The 20997-nt window shown below is 41.4% G+C and overlaps 1 protein-coding gene across 1 annotated transcript; it reads right to left on the reverse strand.

The window, feature by feature from the left end:
* Nucleotides 1–9508: 9508 nt before the first annotated feature.
* On the reverse strand, nucleotides 9509–20593 carry atg4c (autophagy related 4C, cysteine peptidase). The gene is made up of 11 exons (XM_083940761.1): nucleotides 20441–20593; nucleotides 20155–20276; nucleotides 19367–19450; nucleotides 18684–18917; nucleotides 16297–16636; nucleotides 14825–14895; nucleotides 13580–13785; nucleotides 13293–13371; nucleotides 12442–12518; nucleotides 11831–11950; nucleotides 9509–11414 (listed from the first exon to the last, which is right to left on the reverse strand). Exons 2-11 carry the CDS (start codon nucleotides 20228–20230, stop codon nucleotides 11247–11249), a joined length of 1455 nt encoding a protein of 484 aa, XP_083796887.1. The 5' UTR covers nucleotides 20231–20276; nucleotides 20441–20593; the 3' UTR covers nucleotides 9509–11246.
* Between the last annotated feature and the right edge of the window lie 404 nt (nucleotides 20594–20997).

A 20997-nucleotide genomic window follows, 5' to 3' on the forward strand; every position in this document is an offset into this window, starting at 1 on the left:
GAAGTTTTTGTTTCCCAAAAACCAAACATTAATGTCCTTGGACATAGGACATTGGACAAAAATCCAATCAATTAGGCAAAGAAATGGCATCACATTGACTAGATTTATACATTCTCTTGGATTCTGGGCTGAAATGGTGCAATACCCAGTGTGTATGCCCTCTCCAAGAGATTTGTCCCCATCTTTTCCCATGTTGACTCATAACAAATTGGTCGCTGCCTGGCGGGCAGGTCAGCAACAGCCCTCATCTCACGTCTGCATCAGGATGCAGCCCACTGTCTGCTGCCCCGCTCGGCTCAGCTCAGTTGAGCTCTGCGGCCAGCCTGCGATGATAAGTCACCCAGCCAGCCAGTATTGATTGGGGGTCCTCGAGGCTTATACAAAGGCAAGGAGGGAGGTGACTGATTGTGTTTTACAGAGAACATTATCACTCCACTCAACGCAGGAGGGCCGACAGAATTTCCGTGCCCAAGAAATGGAGACGACCACCCGGGCTGGGAGTATATGACTTGACTCACTGAAGCGCTAAGTCCAATTTGAAAGCCAAATTGTGAGGCTTAGAACAAAGGGGGAAAAAGAGAAATGGTTCCAGTTTGTCTGGTGATTTTTCTCCCTTTAGCCCTGACCAGTCCACACAATACTACACTTTCTATTTTCTGCATTTTCTATAAATTTATAAAACCACTGAAACAAATGGCCTTCTTCTGTAAGTGCTCTGCATGCTCTCACTTGACACAAAGACACCACTATAACGTCAGGTTGTGTCCCGTTTTTCCACCTCATATTAGGTTCTTTTATTGCGTCAGGTGGATATTGTAAGATGGCTCTGGATGACTTTGTCAAAGGTAGGCTACAGAGAGCAAGGTGCTGCATGTATAAATCTATTCCTTATGGGAATTTAAATAACTTTTTATCTTACCCTATTTTTTACAAAGAGGATTTATGTCAGAGCACGGGCCTTTTATCAACCGTGCTTGCAGATTAAATGTGGATCAGGGTGAGACCTGCTCCCACTGAATGTCATAATGCACAATAGAAGATGCTAAAAATCTGCTTCAAGATGATGGTGCCGTTGAGACTCAACCCCTTTCTTCAACTTTGTCCCTCTCTGACTTTCTGTATCTCCTCTCCCCTTGACAATTCTCTGCCTAAATAAAGCGTGCACGCTCCCCGAGTAATCAGGCAAGAGTATCAGGATCTAATAGACTCACACAAGCTCCCTTATCAGCCAGGTGCAATCTGAGGCTGCTGCCACTTAACAAGGAATTAAACATTTTTCCATGCGGCTGCCAGCACTTTAATTGATTGATGCTAAAAGTTTGGAAAATAAAAGCCTAGTGCGTCAAGCACGGCACTGCTTTCCAGCTCCTGCCAGACCCCGCAGAACGAGGAGACCTGGATTAAAAGTGGCAGCTCGCATTTTCAGCATCAGCCGGCCCTGTCATTACAGCCCAGCCAGGTTGTGTGTGTAGGTGTGTGTGTGTATATGTGTGTGGCATGTGTGTCTGCCACTTCACATGGAGAGCAGCGGCTGAAAGACACATGTACTCGAAATAAGGGAATCAATAGAACACTTAATGAACAATTAGGAGAACAGCTGTAAGCCTGTCAGACACCCATCTGTACACAGATCTGCTCTGAGAGAGGGAGGGCCAGAGTGAGGCCTCACTATGGCACCGAGGCTACCGCTTCAGGACATGTGCTACCCCCCCTTTAGCCTATCTACATCCATTTACATCCCGCTCCCTCCCTGTGAGAGCCAGGCCCAATTTAGCCAAGCAGACCTCCATCCCTCAACTCACATTAGCAGGAGAAGCCGCTAAAGATATGGAAATGGCACAGGACATCCTTCAGGCTTCTGTCAGGGGAGGGGCGATCGATAAATTTGACAATCCATGGCATTTAATTAAAATGGCTGCCGGAAGCTAGGCAGTTTGTTTTTCTGTGTAGGACCCAGCCCGTTTATTGCTCAAATGAATACATAAGTGTATTCATAAGCACCCTGTACATTAAATCCACCTCACTCTTTGAGATGGGTTTGGGGGGGGCTTTCAACTTTCAACGCTGAGCGAGCACCCGGACAGATGAAATTAATATCTCCACCTCTCCCCCCCAGTGATTTTTAACGTATTCTTGATGCATAAAGAGATATCCTCCTCAACGAGGGCACTGACAAATGAGCGCCGACCACAGTCAGCTCTCCTGATTTGCCTGTCTGTGACAGAGGCGACCTTATGTGCCAGTCGGAACGAAAAATAGTCAACAGTAAACGTACACTGACAGAGGTGTTGGATAGATAGGTTCAGCCTTCGTCTGGGCTTCTGACGTTTTTACGTGTAGATCAGCAGGCTATGACTGGCAGCTATTATGGTTAACTAAGCACAGAGATCTGAGAACAGTATCAGAGGGTGAGCAGAGTCTGATAATTGACCTTGTACAGCCTCTCCGTCGTTCTTTATTAAAACTTCATTTAAAGAAGAACAACCCCGGGTGGCTGCTGCTGCTGGAGACTCTTTATCTCTCGCTCCCTCAGCAGCCATAATGAATTACATAGGAATCCATTATGCATTCCACACAAGAAAGAAGTAGGGCCCAAGACCTGCTTAAAAATATATTTTTAGTACTGAAAATTAATGTGTTCACACAAGCCACTGAATCATTTTAAATGTTCTTTTTTAGTATATTAGGTATATGTGTTGAAAAGACCTATATTTCAATGAGGCCATGGGCCCAGTGGTGCGAGAGTAATGGGCGTACTAATTTATTCATGATTTTAGCTGTGTCGTTATCTGTGTTTTTTCTTGTGGTTGTTATATTGTATTGTTTAATAGTGTATACTGTGTGCATTTAAATCTACATCTGTTGTTGTGGAAGACGTCTTTCACACCCACTTCCATCTCTTACTGAGTTTAAATAAGGACGAGGAGAAAATAATCTGCATGCGTGCTTCTTGTAAAATACACAACACTCTCACTTTGCACTCAACTGCAGCTACCATACTTTACAGACTCTATGTACTGTAGGTGACGCTCCTTAAAGGTTGTGCCACACAGACTTAAGTCTATAGACCAATTTTATATCAGCTGAATCACTACACTCCAATTTGGGAACTTTTTCTTATGTTTTGTATACATCGTTTATCGCCTTCTACAGTGACAATTTAGAAAACATGGAAAATCAGAGAGGAGTACAACATGCAACAAGGTTCCCTGGCCAAAATCAAATGAGGGGGCATGGCAATTTTGTGTCAATAGTCAAATACTGGATTAAGCTACCTCACTGTCTGAGTATAAAAAGCTATGGCTGGTGTAATGCCATTTCAACATTTATTATTCCTATACATGATGGCCAACAATATCAGAAAGTTGCCTGAAGATAATAGAGCTCAGTGTACCTTTTTCATAGCAGATATTTTACCATTTCTGAGCAAGAGGCATTGCTCTAATTCCTAACATTTTTAGTAGCATTAAAGTTACTGCAGTTCAGGGTTCTGTGTCTTGCTATTATGCATGCTAGCTTGTTTCCATGGCTTGCTGATACACCTAAATGAAACAAAGCCTTCATCAATGTTATCAGCTCCACCTGTGAGAAAAGTTAAAATGTCTGCTGGGAAAAACTAACCCTAATCCTAACCCTAACCCCAGAGAAAAAGAAGACGCTTCTGGTCAATCCAAGAACTGGCACTGTGAAATTCATTCTTGCATCCTTGTGAAAAAAGTGGAGCTGAAGTTTAATGATGTTGTGATGATGCATTTGTACCATGATTAAATCCTTTTGTGACTGCAAAACCCTGCCACACCTGTTATGCGGAGCAGTTTATAGCCAAACAGAGGAGTGTTGCATAAAATCAAATGCTGTGACAAAGTTAATATGTTAGTTCCTCCCTTTTTGATTTTCCAAACTGCTCTCATTTCCAGGTAGTTAAATACTGATGCTTTGTCACGGCCCTCTGCGTCTGATACTAACACACAGGGCACCCTTTAGTGTCCGTGAAAGTGAATCCAGTGTAAACCCATCCACGGCAATATTAGATGCTCAGAGACACTACTCCGGAAGTCGGGTGACGCAGCATAAAGAGCATTAAAGTTTGCTCCGGGTGAATGGGTCAAACAAACATGACTTCCACCCAGTAGACCATAGTTTGTGTCATTTGTTTATGTAGACTACTTAACCCTACCCAAACCGTTCGTTTTTTGTCAGGTATTCTCCTCCCCTTCTGCTATCTCTGCAATTTGTTTTGCAAGGTAACCATTGCTACATCCAGAGTTAAGCGTCTCCCAAGACGCTACTGATTGGTTTGAAGAAATGCAAACAAGCCAGAGTGTAATTTTCCCCTGTCCGAGAATAATAGCGTTGTAGCCAGACCATACTCCTGCCGTTTCACAGCAGTGACTACACATTGGGCTACCCAGCATGTTAAAACGTGACACCAAGTTGTCCTGACCAAGCGTCCGTATGTGTTGAGATGGCAATGACAATGGGTTAAAAAACACTCTCCAGTTCTCTCCATTCCCTTGGACATCAGCACTTTGCAATTTGCCACAGTAAAAATGTTCTTTTAAAAGTTAATCAATCATAGGTTGAATTGACTGATTGCAGTCTGTAAATTTGCTGGCGTAAAAGTTCATGTGACAAGGCCTTGAACTTACACACAAGATGTGTCCAATAATTGGCCAAGCCTCTAATTCCCGCTCCCTAAATGCAACTTTTGGCGTTGACTATCAGCATATGAACTAACGATCGTTTTTATTATCATATTCTTTTATATCATTACTTGGTCCATAAAACACCAGAAAATAGTAAAACATGTCCATCTCAATTTCCTAAAGCCCCTTTTGGACTTATTTAAACTGTGTATCTTGTCTGATCAACAGCCCAAAACCCAAATATATTTAGTTTATTATCATAAGACTAGTAGAACAAGTAAATCTTAAAAAATATTTGAACAATGTATCAATAATCAAAATGTTTGCCAATTAAGTTTTGGTTGATCGACTGATTGATTAGTTGGCTAAATGTTTCAGTTTCAATGTGAGCACTTAGTTGGGGCATGTCATTTTTCTCTCTCTCTCCCTCTCTCTCTCTCTCTCTCTCCCTCACACACACACGCGCACACGTGTAGTCCACTCATTGTCCACTCGAGAGTTTCAAAATACAGAATGATTATCAGGTGTATAATTTTTTACAATTCTAATTTCTGGGGTATTAAAAGGTTAGATTGCACCATTAGGTTGACTGTGAGCACAGGTGCTGATTAAGTTGATTCACTGAGGCAATTATAGCCAGATCCCCTTTAATTACTGTGGGTTTTATTGCAACTGCGTGATAATGGTGCACAGGGCCTGCAGGAGTTTTAGATGGAGATGAGATTGCAAAGTATCACACATAGACACAAATCTGCAGGATGGAAGATACCTTTCAACACTGACACACACACACGCACACACACACACACACACACACACACACACAAAAGATTAAAAATGCCTTAAAGAAAAAAGGGTTTCTCTCAGTTTTTCTCTGTTGATGTATCGCTCTCTCTCTCACACACACACACACACATACACGCACGCACACACACACACACACACACACACACACACACACACACACACACACACACACACACACACACACACACACACACACACACACACACACACACACACACACACACACACACACACACACTCATTGTCATTAGGCAGTCATTGGATGAAACTTACAGGCCACAGCATCGCAGAGACTGATGCTAGGTACAATCCATGAGTCAAGCAGGGTGAAGACTTGAGTGTGTGCGTGTTGGATGATACACACTCCTAAATTCATAGCATGTCCTGCCACACACATTTACACATACAGACAAGCTGACACCCGCCTAACCTCCACCCTCCCATTCACACATACACACAACACACTTGCCACCCTGCTCAACACAGGCATGCAATAAGAAACAAGTCGACAGCTACACAGCAGGCAATATCCCCTGCCTTCAGCTTCGGCGCCTGTTTCGGATGCATCTGGTTAGTAAAAGCTGACAGAGGGCCGGCCATGCCTCAGAGGGCAGCAGAATGAGGAATTTTCAGCGTTCCTCAACATCACTCCTGAGATGCAGGAAACACAGGAGTGGCCCCCCGCCCCCAACACACACACACACACACACACACACACACACACACACACACACACACACACACACACACCCAGTGATGTGCTCCTAAGATTCCCTGTCACCAGAAATGGAAATCAAAAGCAGCCTACACATCCGTTATCTAAATGTTAACTCCAGTGCCCTTCTTGTTGTCACAGCCGGGCGAGGTTAGCCAACACAAGGTAAGGAGCTTTGCTTTGGGCCTCTGCCATGGTGCACTCCTTCTCAGTAGGAGGACTCAGATCCAAACCAATCACAGTAAAAGGCAAATGTGTGCATTTTGATGCAGTATTTTTCATACAGGTGTATAATGCCACACAGTACAAGTTCACATCATTCCAATTCAAATAATGATTGCTTAAACTATTAGGTGCTCTGACTTATAGGACTGATGTCAAAATGAATTGGTATGGATTATTACACAAAAGTAATATCCTCCCAGTGACAAGTTCTAAAGTTGCTCTTTCACAGTAGCTTGCCATCTTTTTTTAATTTCTAAACTATAATGGGTTATTTGTGAAATTTCCCTTTGTTTAAAATCATTAAAAATAAATATTCTGCAAAACAAAGTCATTTAACCAACCACATTCTCACAATGTATATCCATCAAAAGTCAATTAATATTTAATTATTTCGAAATCCTATGATGACTCTATGGTTCATTAGAAGATCACAGACATCTTGCTGCCATGTTTAATGGGAATAGAGTACGGACGTTTCAACGTACAAACATTTATACACCAGTGATTTGTTACAAAAAGAGCTAAAAATATGTTTCTCCTGTTTTAATTCCTGGGGGAAAAAGTTGAAGAACCTTTGACCTAATATGTGCTGTGGGTCATGTTCATGTGATGGTGCACCCTTAAAGCTCCTGTCCTGTGTGCTGCTGATTAATCACAGCATCATGACATCTGTCTGGCTTCAGCCCAGAAGAGATGTGTGAGGCATGCCATGCCTCAGCACTTCTCCAGGAGCTCCTGTGAAAAGGATAGATGGGCGGATGAGTTGGTAGAAGGAGACGGTTGGAGACAAGTGGACAGTTGCGTGGACAGACTTGGGACTCTGAATGCAGCCTAATGCAGCGAAGGTGGTATTTACGCTCCGACGGCTGTGGGATCCGGGAGCCGGATATATTTAGCCGCCTAGAGATATCACGCCGAGATGAGATTTCAAAGTGAAGTACCTGTTTGAAGATGCATGGCATTCCACAAGGGTGGGCAAAGGCTACTGGGTATAAATCTAGCACCCCTGCACCTGGTGTGAAGACAGGGAGGGAGTGTGACACCTAAGATTTAGAATGACTTACACACAAGACGTACATGTGTAAACTACACACTCATCCATATAAATTTACACACTACTCATGAATAGAAAAAAGCCGAACACATCACGTTTTTAGCTCTTTCACACACACACACACACACACACACACACACACACACACACACACACACACACACACACACACACACACACACTCTGCAGTTTACACTTTTCCCCTGTGTTGTTTCCTTTTTGTTAAATCTAATTCTCCTCGATGTTCTCAGCATCAACCATCATCTGGTCTGTTCTTGGCTGGAGGAGATCCTGAGCCACGGGGTTAGATGGAATAGAAACGACATTTTGTGGTGTATTACAATCGCCTTCTTCAGTAAAGCTAAATTACCTAAATTTGATAATGTTATCATGGAAAAGAGAATCGTTTTATGTGTTGACCTTGTGTGCATGAGACTCAAAATTGAAGTTACACAAAGGAGGTAACACATTAAGATGCACCTTCTTGCATTACATGTTACATGTAATTATGTATTGAATGCACTCATATTGAGGGATGTGTGTTGTTATTTTCCCCCCCAGGTTATATCCAGAAGCTTCTTTTCACAGTTTGTCAAGACTTTGAGGTTGTTGACAAACTAGTAAATATGATAGAAATGTTATTTTGTACCCAGCTACCTCTCCCATTTTTTTTTAAAGATAACATCTAAGAACTCAACATTTAACAGCTTATCCAGTATCAAAAATCACCCAGCTGCTCTCAGATCAAATTCACAACTTTAGTTTGTGGCCCAAAAGGTCTCCTTGTCCCAGTGAAATCTGAAGAACTAACCCTAATCAAGGGTTTCTCCCTAATATAGGTATGATCTTAAGATTTTAGAAGGCTCCTTTCTTGTTGATCCCTCTAAGGGCTACAGCCCACAAGCCATTTCCTCCTGTGGATGACACCAAAATAAAATCTTTATTGCCCCCCCCCCATTCACACATCTATCCATCTGTGGAACAGAGGAATGACTCTCATGGACTCCCTCTTTGTGAGGAATTTGCTCGGCTGCAGATTAGATTTTCAGGAATCTGCAATGTCAATGACACTTTAGGCGGCTGTGTTAAACGGGGGGCGCATGGCGTATGTGTCCATCTATGTGTGTGCGTGATCGGCTTGCTTTGTAAAGCCATTGCTCGCTTATTGCATTTCCCTTGAGCCTGTGTCTCATTAATCAAATATTCATACATCCCCTGTAAATACACGGAGAACACAGTCAACCCTCAGAGCGCCGTGTGCCCCCCAGCACAAATGCTCTTTCATGTTTCTGACAAAAATCCCCAAATGTTTCCCCCCTCCCCTCCGCCTCCCTCCTGTCCATTCAACCCTCCCATCTTCCAGTTAGAGAATGTCGCTGGGCCTTTGCTTCTGCATACTTGATGTTCCCGTTCTGTCCACACAGCCGATCTGCTGTCCATTAAAAAAAAGAAAAGAAAAAAGACATGGACGAACACATAGATCAGACAGGGGATCTAAATGATGCCTTTATGTGTTTTGCCATTGCTTCTCCATGGTAGAGAAGAAAACAGATGAGGAATTCTTCTTCCTTTCTGTCCATCCATCCTCACCCTTGCCCCGGCTCCCTCAAAGAAAGGACAGTTCCCTCCTTTTAAAAAGCAAGGCTCATCATAATACAAGAATTTGTATTGTACAGGAAAACAGTCTGGCATAGCTCAAACTAAGGGGGCAACACACAGATTATCCATGGTAACAGAGCTTTGCACACAAGGATATTTTCTTTTCCTCCACAGAGGAACACAATTGTCTCCAGTGTCACCGGGTCACATTTTTTCCGGTCCCTGGTTAATGGGCTGTAGAGATGTTTAGCACGTACGATTAGTTTTAATCTACTACATTTGACCGGGAGAGAAAGGGATTGAATACATTTCCGCACACCACTGAGGTTTGTATCTAGCTCTGAAAGTGAGGAAAACATATTTTTATTCTTCTAGAGTCATTCCAAATTCTTCAACGGACCCAAAAGAAGCAATCTGATTAAGGAAGTCACATTATTTATTTACTCTTTTGCCTGGCAGGGTTAAAACATTTCACATATTACTATACATTAATGCAAACAAACATTGTTGTAATGTAGCAAATTAAAAAAAATACAATAGTCAAATTACTTTTGTGTGTTTTCAAAGTATAAATAAAAGTGCATCAAATTAAGTTTTGCAACCTAACTTATTCTAACGTACTTCTGAACTTCTCGTTTGTTAATGTGTAAACACTGTGCTTATTGCAATACGAAAGGGACAAATTAAAATCCTTTGAAATAATTGTCCAAAATTGTTAATTGCACACAGCATATACAAATAGTGATTTGGAAGATTGATATGTCACTCTGATTTCTTTATGTGTAGTAGATACTCTGAATGCTATACTGTACATTGTAATTCCCTGAATCTGAATTAGGAGTGTTTTTATACCATAAATAGTTTTATGTCTAACAAATGCTTTTGTTAAGGGTAGTTCATAGCGTGAGATATGGTACATGCCAAACTCGGCTGTCACCACTGGTCACTTGCACTGTGATGGATAACTCGGTCAACATTAATATCACTCAAAAACACACAAGGCAAGCAAACAAATCATATCACCACACAGCATCATTATATATTATTGCTCAGAGAAAGAAAGTGTCCTTCAAAGCACTTGTCCCATATGCTTCTGTTGTCAATGGGTTGCTGATCCATCTGGTTTGATAACATGTTTTTGGCAACAGGAGCAAGACATAGGGGTTTCAATCACTTCTGCAGAATCACAATTGGAACATCCATAAACCAAAGTTTTTCTCAATAGAAACATGATTATGTACATGTTTTAATCTTATTGGTAGGGAACAAACTGCCGATACCTTTAATAAAACGGAATACAATTCTGCAGTGAATTGGGACCGAATTTGGAAATCAGCCCCATGTGAGGATATTTTTAAGCACTGCAAGGTCAAACACAACTTATGATAATGAAATGAATTAATATACTTATGTAATGTGTTGTTGTTGTGTTATGTGTTATATTAGTCTGTATTTATTTGTTATAATTGTTACTGTTTGTCGGTTTGTTTCATTACCTGTGTGTCTATTTTGCATACATATAAAAGTGTACAAAGAAATGTTTTTGGCAGTGAAGTTTGCGAGACGTTTCTTGGCTTCATCTCCAAAAAGCCCTTGGCCCAAATGAATTAAGGCTTTTACAATATTCCTCTTAGCACAACGCTAGCCACACTTAAGAAAAGATTTACACTGTCTAAATACTGTAGGTGTAACCCTGTAAAAGGATTTTAAATTAGGCCAATACTGATGGTAGTTGGTTACTGTGACACTATGCCGCCGTTCAACTTCTTCAACATGATGTAAGGTACAAAAAAAAAAAATCCTACACCAAATCTCCAAAAATCTACGTCAAACTTCTCAAGTCCATAAAATCACCAACAATGGTGCAAAATGAATAGATGTTCCCCTTCTCTGATGATTATATAAGACATTTTAGTTCATTAAATTAAGCAGAGCACCAAAAGCTTCCTGGCAAAATATCCAGCAAGCACACATTTCCAGGCAACAAATACAAGTCCAAGCAGTTAATAAAAGTTTTGGAAAATGTTGCTCAGCGACAGTTTCCAGGATGTAATAACTGAGTTAACCGAGTTAGTGTAGTTTAAAATAAAAATTTCCACAACCTTCAGAGTCAGAACAGACTCAACACGAGGCTTCGGGTATCGAGCAGTCTGATTAATAAAAAGAAGTTCCCCTGTCAGTAGTCTTTTAAACAGCGCTGTCAAAGCAGCACAAAGTCCCCGGTAGTGGTGACCGTCCTCTGCGGGTCACGGATAAAAGGCCATTCTCTCTTCTCCGGGGTCAGGCCTGCAGACAGGTCATAATCTCTGCCATGACCTTGCAGGAAAGTGAACGCAGGGTATTTCTCCCTCGCTGATGGCTGCAGCACCTAGAACAGATCAGGGTTTCAGAGGAGTGCTAGTTTTACACCATACTGTACACTTAAAAGCAGTTGGCTTTAAATTTAATCCCTTAACTTAACGAGGAGTGCACCTTGTACCTTGGTTGTTCTCTTTTAGAAATTACATATAGTTAATATAATTTCTATAGAGCCTTATAAGCAGAAGCATGATAGGGAAGACTCTGGTTTACAAATTCTACCCAACATGTGGACTGGTTGGGGAAACAGTCCGAACTCAGTCAGATTCATGGCTAAATAGTGCCACCTGCTGGTCAACCTTTATCACCCTGACAACACATTTGCAGGGCACAACATAGAATTAATATAGCATCATATAACAACAATAATAATAATAGTTAAATGCAGTGGTAAAGTGATTATGTTAAGGCAGTACTATTCCGTACCTTAGACAGCTCTTGGCTGATTCTCTCATAGTCTTGAGCACTTCTAGAGTAGAAACCTATGGTGCAGCTTGGGTCCATCTTGCTGAAAGGCATCTTCTTTGGTGAGGGGCAATGATATGACTAGAAAAAAAGAGACAAAATACATCAGAAAATATTCATCAAGCTAAAGGGCCAGAACATGTGCAACCACTGTGGGGCATAAATACAGTCCATGGCGGCGTCAACAGCAAATAAGATGTATTCTGCATCATTTGATGAATGAAATCCTATTTATCCGCTGTCACAGCATTCATAAATTTACAACTCTAGTGTGTTGTCACATTGTATACCACTGCATATAAAAGCATAAAACAAAGTTGCTATACAGTGCTGTGTGCTTATTTTTATGTATGGGTCCTGAAATATTCAGGCTCACAGCACCTGATCCGGCATTTGCCGTATTTCTCTTAAGTGGCAGCTTCACACATCTGAGCAGCAAATAAATCAGCAGATAGAGACTCTGTAATTGGGCTGAGGGCTGCTTTAAGATTCATACCCTTAAGTACTAACAGAAACTATTAAATTCACATTACTGGGGCCCCAGTCAGCTCGTCTGTGTAATTTCATATTACCTGGAGAGGGAAATCGCTGGTGCTGACATCCACAAAAGACTGACAGTAATGAGGGTCCATGTAAATCAAGCTGTCATCTGCAAGGACAAAACAAAAGACAAGTTATTCAAAAACATCGGATTATTACAAAAACGCGCTTCTCTCCAATTTCTATGCAGAGTAGCTCAAAGTCACCCGCTTGGCCTACTGTTAGGCTTGTGTGCGTCAAATATGCCTCCCAGAAGGTTGTTGCTTTTTAATATCCACCAGGGTGGATTAAATTCTGTATAATCAAATGCGTTTGTACAAGCACATTCTTTACACCCACAAAAAAGCGGTTGTCATTTAATTTTTGTGTGGGGGAATTACTTTTACAAACACGCAATTATATTCGATCATTTGCATATGATAAATGCTGTGCTGAGCCGCGCCTTGGCAGGGAGAATGTATTGCTTGTCATTTAGACATCATCCACCACTGTATTTCAAATTGGTAAAATGTAAATGTGTAAATATTGACTGCCAAGATGTACAACTGAAGGTTCCTCCTGGCTCCTGAAGGTGATGAAGAGTGGCTCACTTTGGGGCCCGGATGAAATTTAATGCATGCCTCCTATGGAAATCAATTACAGCTCACAACTTGGGAGGTTTACTTGTGATAAATGGGTGAGGCTTTGATGGGTCAGAGAGAATAAAGTAAGCCCTGCTTCACTCGCTTCCTTCTCCACTCCTCTCCGTTTTCCTCACGCAAACATGAATACATTAACTTACTTTGTCTCTTCACATAAGAAGGGTATATTATGCAAAATAATCTGTTATTCACACCAACCTCTCTGTGTGTCTTTCTCTGTTTTGCATTGCGCTAACACTAACCTTGAAATCCTACAAAGTAGCAGGCCTGTTTGGGCTTCCCTCCGATGATGCCTATGCAGTACTCCAGACTCAGTATGCTCTAAAACCACAGAGAGGGACAGAGAAATACAATGTACATCTAAATGGGAGCCTTAATACTTTAATTCTGTATGATTTCAATGACAGTTAAACAGATATTTTAATCTTACCATTCCCCACACTGTCTACTTCCTATTCACAGTATATTTACATGTAAAACACTGAAAGAGGGTTCTGCAAACTACCACTGACCTACATGTATCTCTCACCTTTGCAAAGTTAAAATAGTCAGGGTTTGTCTTCTCCCCCCCCAGCCGCACGGGGATGAGGATGATGACAGCTCGGCTCTCTGACAGGTTGGAGGTAGACACTGGTTGGTCGCTCTGTGGAGCAGGAGGGGCATCTGATCTCTCAGCAGAGGCCTGGCCTTCTTTTGTTGCCCTGCTGTGACTATCGATGACATCAGCGCTGTATACTATGAAGGATCAATAACACAAAGGTCATTTGTCTGTTTCCATGTCTGTCTATCTATCAGCCATTCTGTAAGTTCATCAGGTCCTTAGTCCTGTGTTTCAGTAGTTACTCCTTGTTTTTGAAATATGAGGGTGGTGTTTTCTTTTTCATCCCTTCTTCCTCATTATTGTCTGCAAAAAAGATGTCCGAATATATGCGTCATATATCCATATGCAAATAAGTGTTTGTAACAGGTATAAAACATGTCACTTCATCTTGAAATTGAATGAACAGGAACAGCAAACACTCCCTTGTTACCCTATCACAAGTGTATTCAAAATGTGGTTCTGGCAAATATGCTTCTTTCTTTTGATTGACTTTTTGGTATAATCTATGCTTCTGAAATTATTTTTTTTTGTATAATTACATTTACAATTCATCATATAATGGCTTAATATAAAGCATCAGAAAAGAGTGTAAAATGTCCATCACAATTGCGTAGAGCCCAAGTCTCCAAATTGCTTGTTTTGTCTGACTTACCCAGAGTCATTCAATTAACAGTGCTATAAAAGAGAAAAAACAGCAAATCCTTACATTTTGAGACACAGGAAGTGCATTTTTAACATATTTGCTAATATATAAAATATTGATAATTGATTATCAAAATAGTGGACTTTGATTTGATTGACAATTGATTTATTCCATTATATACAGACAGCCATGGTGTCAGGAGTGAGTTAAATTCACTCCTGTTTCCTCATTGTAACTCTTGAATATCCAACTCATATTACGCTCTCACACCAGCTCGCTTCTGCTCCGGCTACTGAGAAGAAAAACATGAATCAAAACCCAAGTTATTGGGGTTAAGAAGAGGTTGGACTGGGACGTTATAGATTTAGAGCGGATGTACTTGTTGGGGAATAGACACAGTTAGTCTCCTGTCATCCTTCTGTGCAGCCACATAGTCTCCCAGCAGCAGAGAGATGGTGGAAAAAGAAGGGTCAGTTTGGGCGTTGTGCCCAGTATTCGGTTTTTATCAACAGCAGTCTCATCTTTCATACCTGTGCAGTCCTGTGAGACATAAGCAGTTATACCCGCCAAGCCAGGGTCGATCGCCTCCTCGACAGCTTTCCTAGGAAAAGGAAAGGGAAAGGGAGAATGAGTTGAATGAATGAGAGAAAGAAAGAGAGAGAGAGAGAGAGAGAGAGAGAGAGAGAGAGAGAGAGAGAGAGAGAGAGAGAGAGAGAGAGAGAGAGAGAGAGAGAGAGAGAGAGAGAGAGAGAGAGAGAGAGAGAGAGAGAGAGAGAGAGAGAGAGAGAGAGAGAGAGAGAGAGAGAGAGAGAGAGAGAGAGAGGGGGAGAGAGAGAGAGAGATTTTCATTTCATTCAGAGATTATGCTAAGTAAACATCAGGGGTATACATTATATATTACCATGAACTGTAAAACAGTGAGATTACTGATTTAATTAGGGTTTCCCCTCAAGAAGTCTGGTTGCAAGCGTCTTCTTCAGACTGATGGCAGCATTAATTTAGGGCTCTTTAGGGCGCACTCACACTGTCCTTCCGCACCGGGCCAAAACAGGTTTTTCGGGTCAAGCCTAGTGCGTTTGACCAGTGTGAGTGCAACCGCTCCGCGCATAACTGCGGCCAGCTAGTCGTCCACGGCCCGTCTGGCGCACTCACACTGTCCTTCCACACCGCGCCCCGGGGTTTAGGGTACTTGTCCCCCCTCCCTCTCCCCCCACTTGCCAGCCCGTTTGTACTCACACTGCCTGGGCCTTGGCCGCTCGTGCTCGTACATGTGCAAAACGCGCTCTACAAAAGCCCACCTCTCTCACACAGGCCGTGGACGGCCAGCTGGCCGCAGCTATGCGCGGAGCGGGTGCACTCACACTGGTCAAACGCACTAGGCTTTAGCCGAAAAACCTGTTTTGGCCCGGTGCGGAAGGACAGTGTGAGTGCTGTAATAACAGAATTATGGAAGGAATCGCAAAATTGAGATCTTAAAAAAGATATAACACAGATTTAGCGCTAAAAGCTGACTAGAGATTTCAAACATGATTATGTCTAAGTTTCCAACCAAGCCATCTTAAAAACTTTTTTTTAAAAATAAAAGCCCCAATGCTCAGGCCCAGTGAGGGGTCAACTTAAGTGGGCCACCAGGCTTGCAATATGCTGGGGGAAATAACTAGTGTCAGATCAGTACGTCTTTTCAAAGATGATTTTACAACAGTATATTTGACTGAATGAGATGCTGGAAAGTTATGAACACCGTGTCATATAATTGTATTTATCTGCAAGATGTAAATACAACTTGAGCAATATGATATATACATTTAAATGTTAGCATATTTTACAACTTGAAAATTGATACTGACTGAAATCTAATACTTTGTTTTTGTTTTGTAAAATTTTATATTCTAAATTAGAGCTCAAAATCCATATGATTGCCAAAAAAAACTAATCTGTTGATGAACAAATGAACAAAAATAGCTGTTATTGTTGTGCCTTAAACAATATGTTATTTACTCACTTTAGAATGTGTGCCACCACAGCAGGTCCATACCAGTCTCCTGCCTGTTTCCCCATTGTCAGGCCCATGCGGATCAGTCTGTGGAGGCCTAACTGAGCAGAGGGGCTGTCCCCAAACCAGGACACTAGAGTGCGGTGGTACATCTCTTTCAAATGTATATCTGCCTCCTCTGCAGATCCCTGGGCCTGGGCTTGGTGCATGGGTGTTGATCCATGATCGGAGGGCCCTGGGGAACCTTGCAGAGAGGCCTCCAGGGAGGCCACCAGACGCTTGGCTGCAGTGGTAGTCCACGTCTCTGCATCTAAAGGCTGGAGCCTCATCGCCTCCGACCAGGTCCAGTCTGCGGAGGAATAAATCATGTATCAGCTACAATGAACATAAAAGACCATAGGCAAAGTAAAGTTACAAAGCTATTATAAGGCCTTGGAACAGCATATTTCTTAAACCACAGATGGTAGATGGGAAGACAAATATCTATTTCTGCGGAAACTAATTTTAGGACAGCTTAGAATATATATCTGCTTAATGAAGGCATCAAGCGACAAATCACCAATCAATATGATAGAGTTTCTTATAAGTTTGAGATAATTACAGAAGACAAATCATCATTTAAAAGTTGCTCACAAGTAGTGGCTGCCATTTTCTCAAAAACACCTTTGACAAAACTCCAATACTTCCAAAGGTAAAAATAAATATATATATATATATATATGTATATATATATATATATATATATATATCTGACCAGATGTTAATGAACCTGCTCTATCAACCCCTCAAAGTTCAATTTAGAGCATCACCACTGAGAACAAAAAGTCTTTCAGAACTTGTGATATTTAAGATTTTTGCTTTAAACAGACAGACGCTGGTGTGCTTCAGTAACAGAATAGGTGTCATTCTGTTCAATTATAAGTTTGAGTGTCCCACTATTTCACTTTAACGGTGCCTTAGCCTTACAAACAGGGTGGGAGCTGAAGGCGGAGAGCAAGGGAGTGGCCCAGGCTGTAAAATGGGCCAGAGTGGAGTCTTAAGGCATTAACAAAATGACCTTGATCCAAAGTGAATCACAGTGAAATTGATCAATAAATATCCTTAAGTGGCCATTAGTCATTTTATAGAGAAATATTTCATTAGTGACATATTTTAGATTTGACAGAAGAACAAGTTTTAAATATTGTTTTCTAAATGACTGCATTAAACCGGCAGTCATCTCATTATGTGGACCCGTAAAGTCTAGGACACTTCAGAGACAATATATCTGACAAAGATATGAGGAATTCACTCATTTTAAATGTGTCGCATCAACTAAATTAAACTTTCACTTTCAGGTTGAGAAGGTTGAGTCTGGCTGCCCGCTTAGAAAAAGACACTGAAGTGGAGATACAGTTGCAGTGCATTACCAAACGACCTACAGTTTCTGACTTAATCAAAAATGATCTGTGGTCTAATTTACAGTCACTGAGTCTTTATAACTAGGACATACCATATGTTTGTGTTTTCCAAATCTTCAGTCACTGTAGTTAACATGCTGGATACATTTACACATCTAGATCTCTGTATCATTAAAAGGTCCAGTGTGTAGGATTTGGGGGGCTCTATTGGCAGAAAGGGTGTAGTGTATAATCTCCTGAAAATAAGCACTGTTCATTTAGAGTTCTCCACAGAGTCTGCTTAGTTGCACTGCCATGTTTCTACAATAGCTCAGAATGGACAAATACTGTCTCTCTCGATAGTGCCATTCGGATTTTTTGCGTTATAGTCATAGTACTCCTACTGGACCTTTAAGTGAAGACTCTTGCTGATTATATCAATGCCCATCTCCACATTCATATACAGTGGCAGCTGCAGGGTGTAAGCAGTCTCCAAATATCTGTCATATTGGCAGCTTCCCCTCTTCATGAACAAAATTTCCCAGCTATTCCAGGGATTCAAATCAGACTTTACAGCCACAAGCCCCCTTCTCTAACCTTTAGAGCAGGGCTTCCCACACTTTACGCCTTGTGCAATGACTGCATGTGACCCCTCTCTAATTGTGTAATATACCTCAAAGTCATGAGCCATTCAAGCAAAGTTATTTCCCCTTTTTAAATTGTTAAATAAATAAGAAGAATTTAGAAGCCTTAACTGTTAAAATTGTCTAGTATTTCAAAAGAAATCTGAGATTGAGTAAAGCAAGAAGAAATGAACAATTGTTTGCAGAATAAATAGATTTTGTATTCTCTCCTATCACATTGATCATCTTGTCATTCCTCCAGATTTATCCTGACCTCCAGGTTGGGTAACCTACTTTAGACTTCTGCATGCTCCAGTGTGACTTTGACCTGAGAAGAATTATTATTTTGTCTGCACTTTTCACACATCTTGTTTGATTGTTCTATTTCACTCACCTCTGCCCAAGAAGTGCAGAGTAAGTGCCTGAGCCAGCATCATCTGCCCGGCTCTCAGCATGCAGCCCCAGCCGCAATCAGAGGTCAGGCTGGAGCCGGGCAGAGGAGGGAACTCCTCCCTGTAGGTGAGCCACACACGGGACGCAAAATCCTTGCGGAAAGCCTCCACGTTCCCCATGACGAGGTCCTCATCAGAGGCTTCGTAGCAGGCTTCTGCAGCACTGTGGTCGTTGTCTGAGGCACACAAATGACAAGATCCATTCAGGATTTTATACTTATTCATCTAATGTCCTGTGGCGATGATAAATCTACCAGCTCAAGTTAATCCTTCTTTTACTACCCAAATATCTGTGAAAGATGCTTACTCCTAACGACTGAGAGAACGATGTCTTAGTTAATGGCTATGCGTTAATATTATTGTTACAGGGCTTTATCATCATTTTTGGTCCTTGCAATTACATATGATTAATACAGTAAAGTATTCTGTAAATGTTTCACTTATTCCTTACCAAACTCTGTATTGCTTTTACAGTATTAATCGATATGTATGTATGTATGTCAAGCCTTGGGTTATGTATTCATGGGGATGTTGGTACAGGAAATGCAGTCAGTGTGTAAGTGTTCATTTTTATTAAAATTGTATGAGCTTGTGTTTGTGCATATGCACGTGCACCATACTGTACCTTCAGCCTTAAAATGGTAACATTTTCCGAGGAGAAGCACCGGGGAATTTCTGCTAAATGAGGTCTTTGATTTCAGAGCCCAACCTAAGATACACAATAAAAAGACAATATGGCATGGACTAGCTGATTCAAAAACAAAACTCAACATCCTATTTACTCAGTTGCAACTACAACACCTTTGAAATAGTGTTCTGGGTCCGCCCCAATATTCCTGCCTACTACTGTATTGTTTTTCTTCCGGCTCCTGTTACATAAAAGACATTGATTGAACATTGTATTTTTTAGATAAAGAGAAACTTTAGTCTAAGTGAGCTGAAAGAAAACGCACACAAAACAGAGTGGACAGAATGACAAAGAACTATTTTAAGGGCTGACTCAACGGCAGCAAGTCCTTGTCTCAATGGGTTCTGATGCTTGTGTTTTTATTTAAGCAGTCTCTTATGTCTGCAGTACAGGTTGTTGATCTCTGCTGTATGTTTATTTCTAGCTTACTGAAAATTGTTTTTTGAACTGTTAGTAAAATGAGAGCGACAAAAATACTTATTTCACTTGTACAAATACCAATTTAGACTGTGAAGACTATATGGATGGGACGAAACAGCACAGCAGTGATACACAAAAGCATTAGAAATAAAGTGGACACAGGGGTGTCAGGGTAGAGAGAGAGAGAGTGTGTGTGTGTGTGTGTGTGTGTGTGTGTGTGTGTGTGTGTGTGTGTGTGTGTGTGTGTTTGTGTGTGTGTGTGTGTGTGTGTGTGTCTGTGTATTGGCTTTAGGCAAATTACTTACTGTACTTCACATTGTGCCACACAGACAAGAACTTTGTCTTCAATGTTTCCACCTCGTCGCTCCCTTTATTCTCCATTTGGACCAGCAAGGAATGTAACCCATTCCCACACAGCACACAAACCCTGGTGTGACACACACACACACACACACGCACACGCACAAACACACACACACGCACACGCACACGCACAGGCACACAAACACACACACACACACAGTGGGGAGAGTTGACTGCAGTGTTACAGAAGAAAGATTACGTTAAAAACAGCCTGCAGCACTTCGTTACCTCGGAGATTCTTCGGTCCAGTTTTTTTTTTTGTTACACTTACAACCGCTTTGTAGCTCAGTACAAACTTTGCAACGTTGTATATTATTGTCCGATAGTTTAACACAGTGTATCGACTGGGACTTGCTGTGTAACTTAACACTGCCCTGCGGTTTCCAATGTTTACACTTTGAGGAAGTGGAGCAGTCAAATCACGTGATATCGCGGTACTTCCGCCGGGACCAAGGAGACGCTCAATGTATATGTTAAGGTAGCTCAAGCGGGCGGCGTTTAAACAGTTTGCCGACGTTTCAAGTGTCCAGAATGAATACTCCGCTTGTTTGGGTTGTTCCTTGTAACAAAACATGCGTACACTGTTTTATAAAGGCACGGCGAGAAATTAAAAGCCAGAGGCGCATAAATCATTCATCACTTCAACTCTAATTTGTTCCGTTACAGTTATGTTATAACAATGCTGTGTCAATGATGACGGTCTTTGTTTTTATCATCGTCTGTTACTTTATTAATAATAACACCCTATTTGTATAGCGCTTTAAAATATACTCTAATGCACTGTA

Source organism: Echiichthys vipera (genome assembly GCF_963691815.1).
Source record: "Echiichthys vipera genome assembly, chromosome: 3".
Classification (NCBI taxonomy): Eukaryota; Metazoa; Chordata; class Actinopteri; order Perciformes; family Trachinidae; genus Echiichthys; species Echiichthys vipera.

What these genes read in the sequence shown, in the direction of transcription:
- atg4c (XM_083940761.1), bottom strand. Translation starts at nt 20,230, where the DNA reads ATGGAGAATAAAGGGAGCGACGAGGTGGAAACATTGAAGACAAAGTTC. An exon ending in TTACCATTTTAAGGCTGAAG is followed by an intron (nt 18,918 to 19,366) that starts GTACAGTATGGT and finishes TGTGTGCCTCAG; the next exon opens with ACAACGACCACAGTGCTGCA. An exon ending in GTGGTGGCACACATTCTAAA is followed by an intron (nt 14,896 to 16,296) that starts GTGAGTAAATAA and finishes TCCTTTTCCTAG; the next exon opens with GAAAGCTGTCGAGGAGGCGA.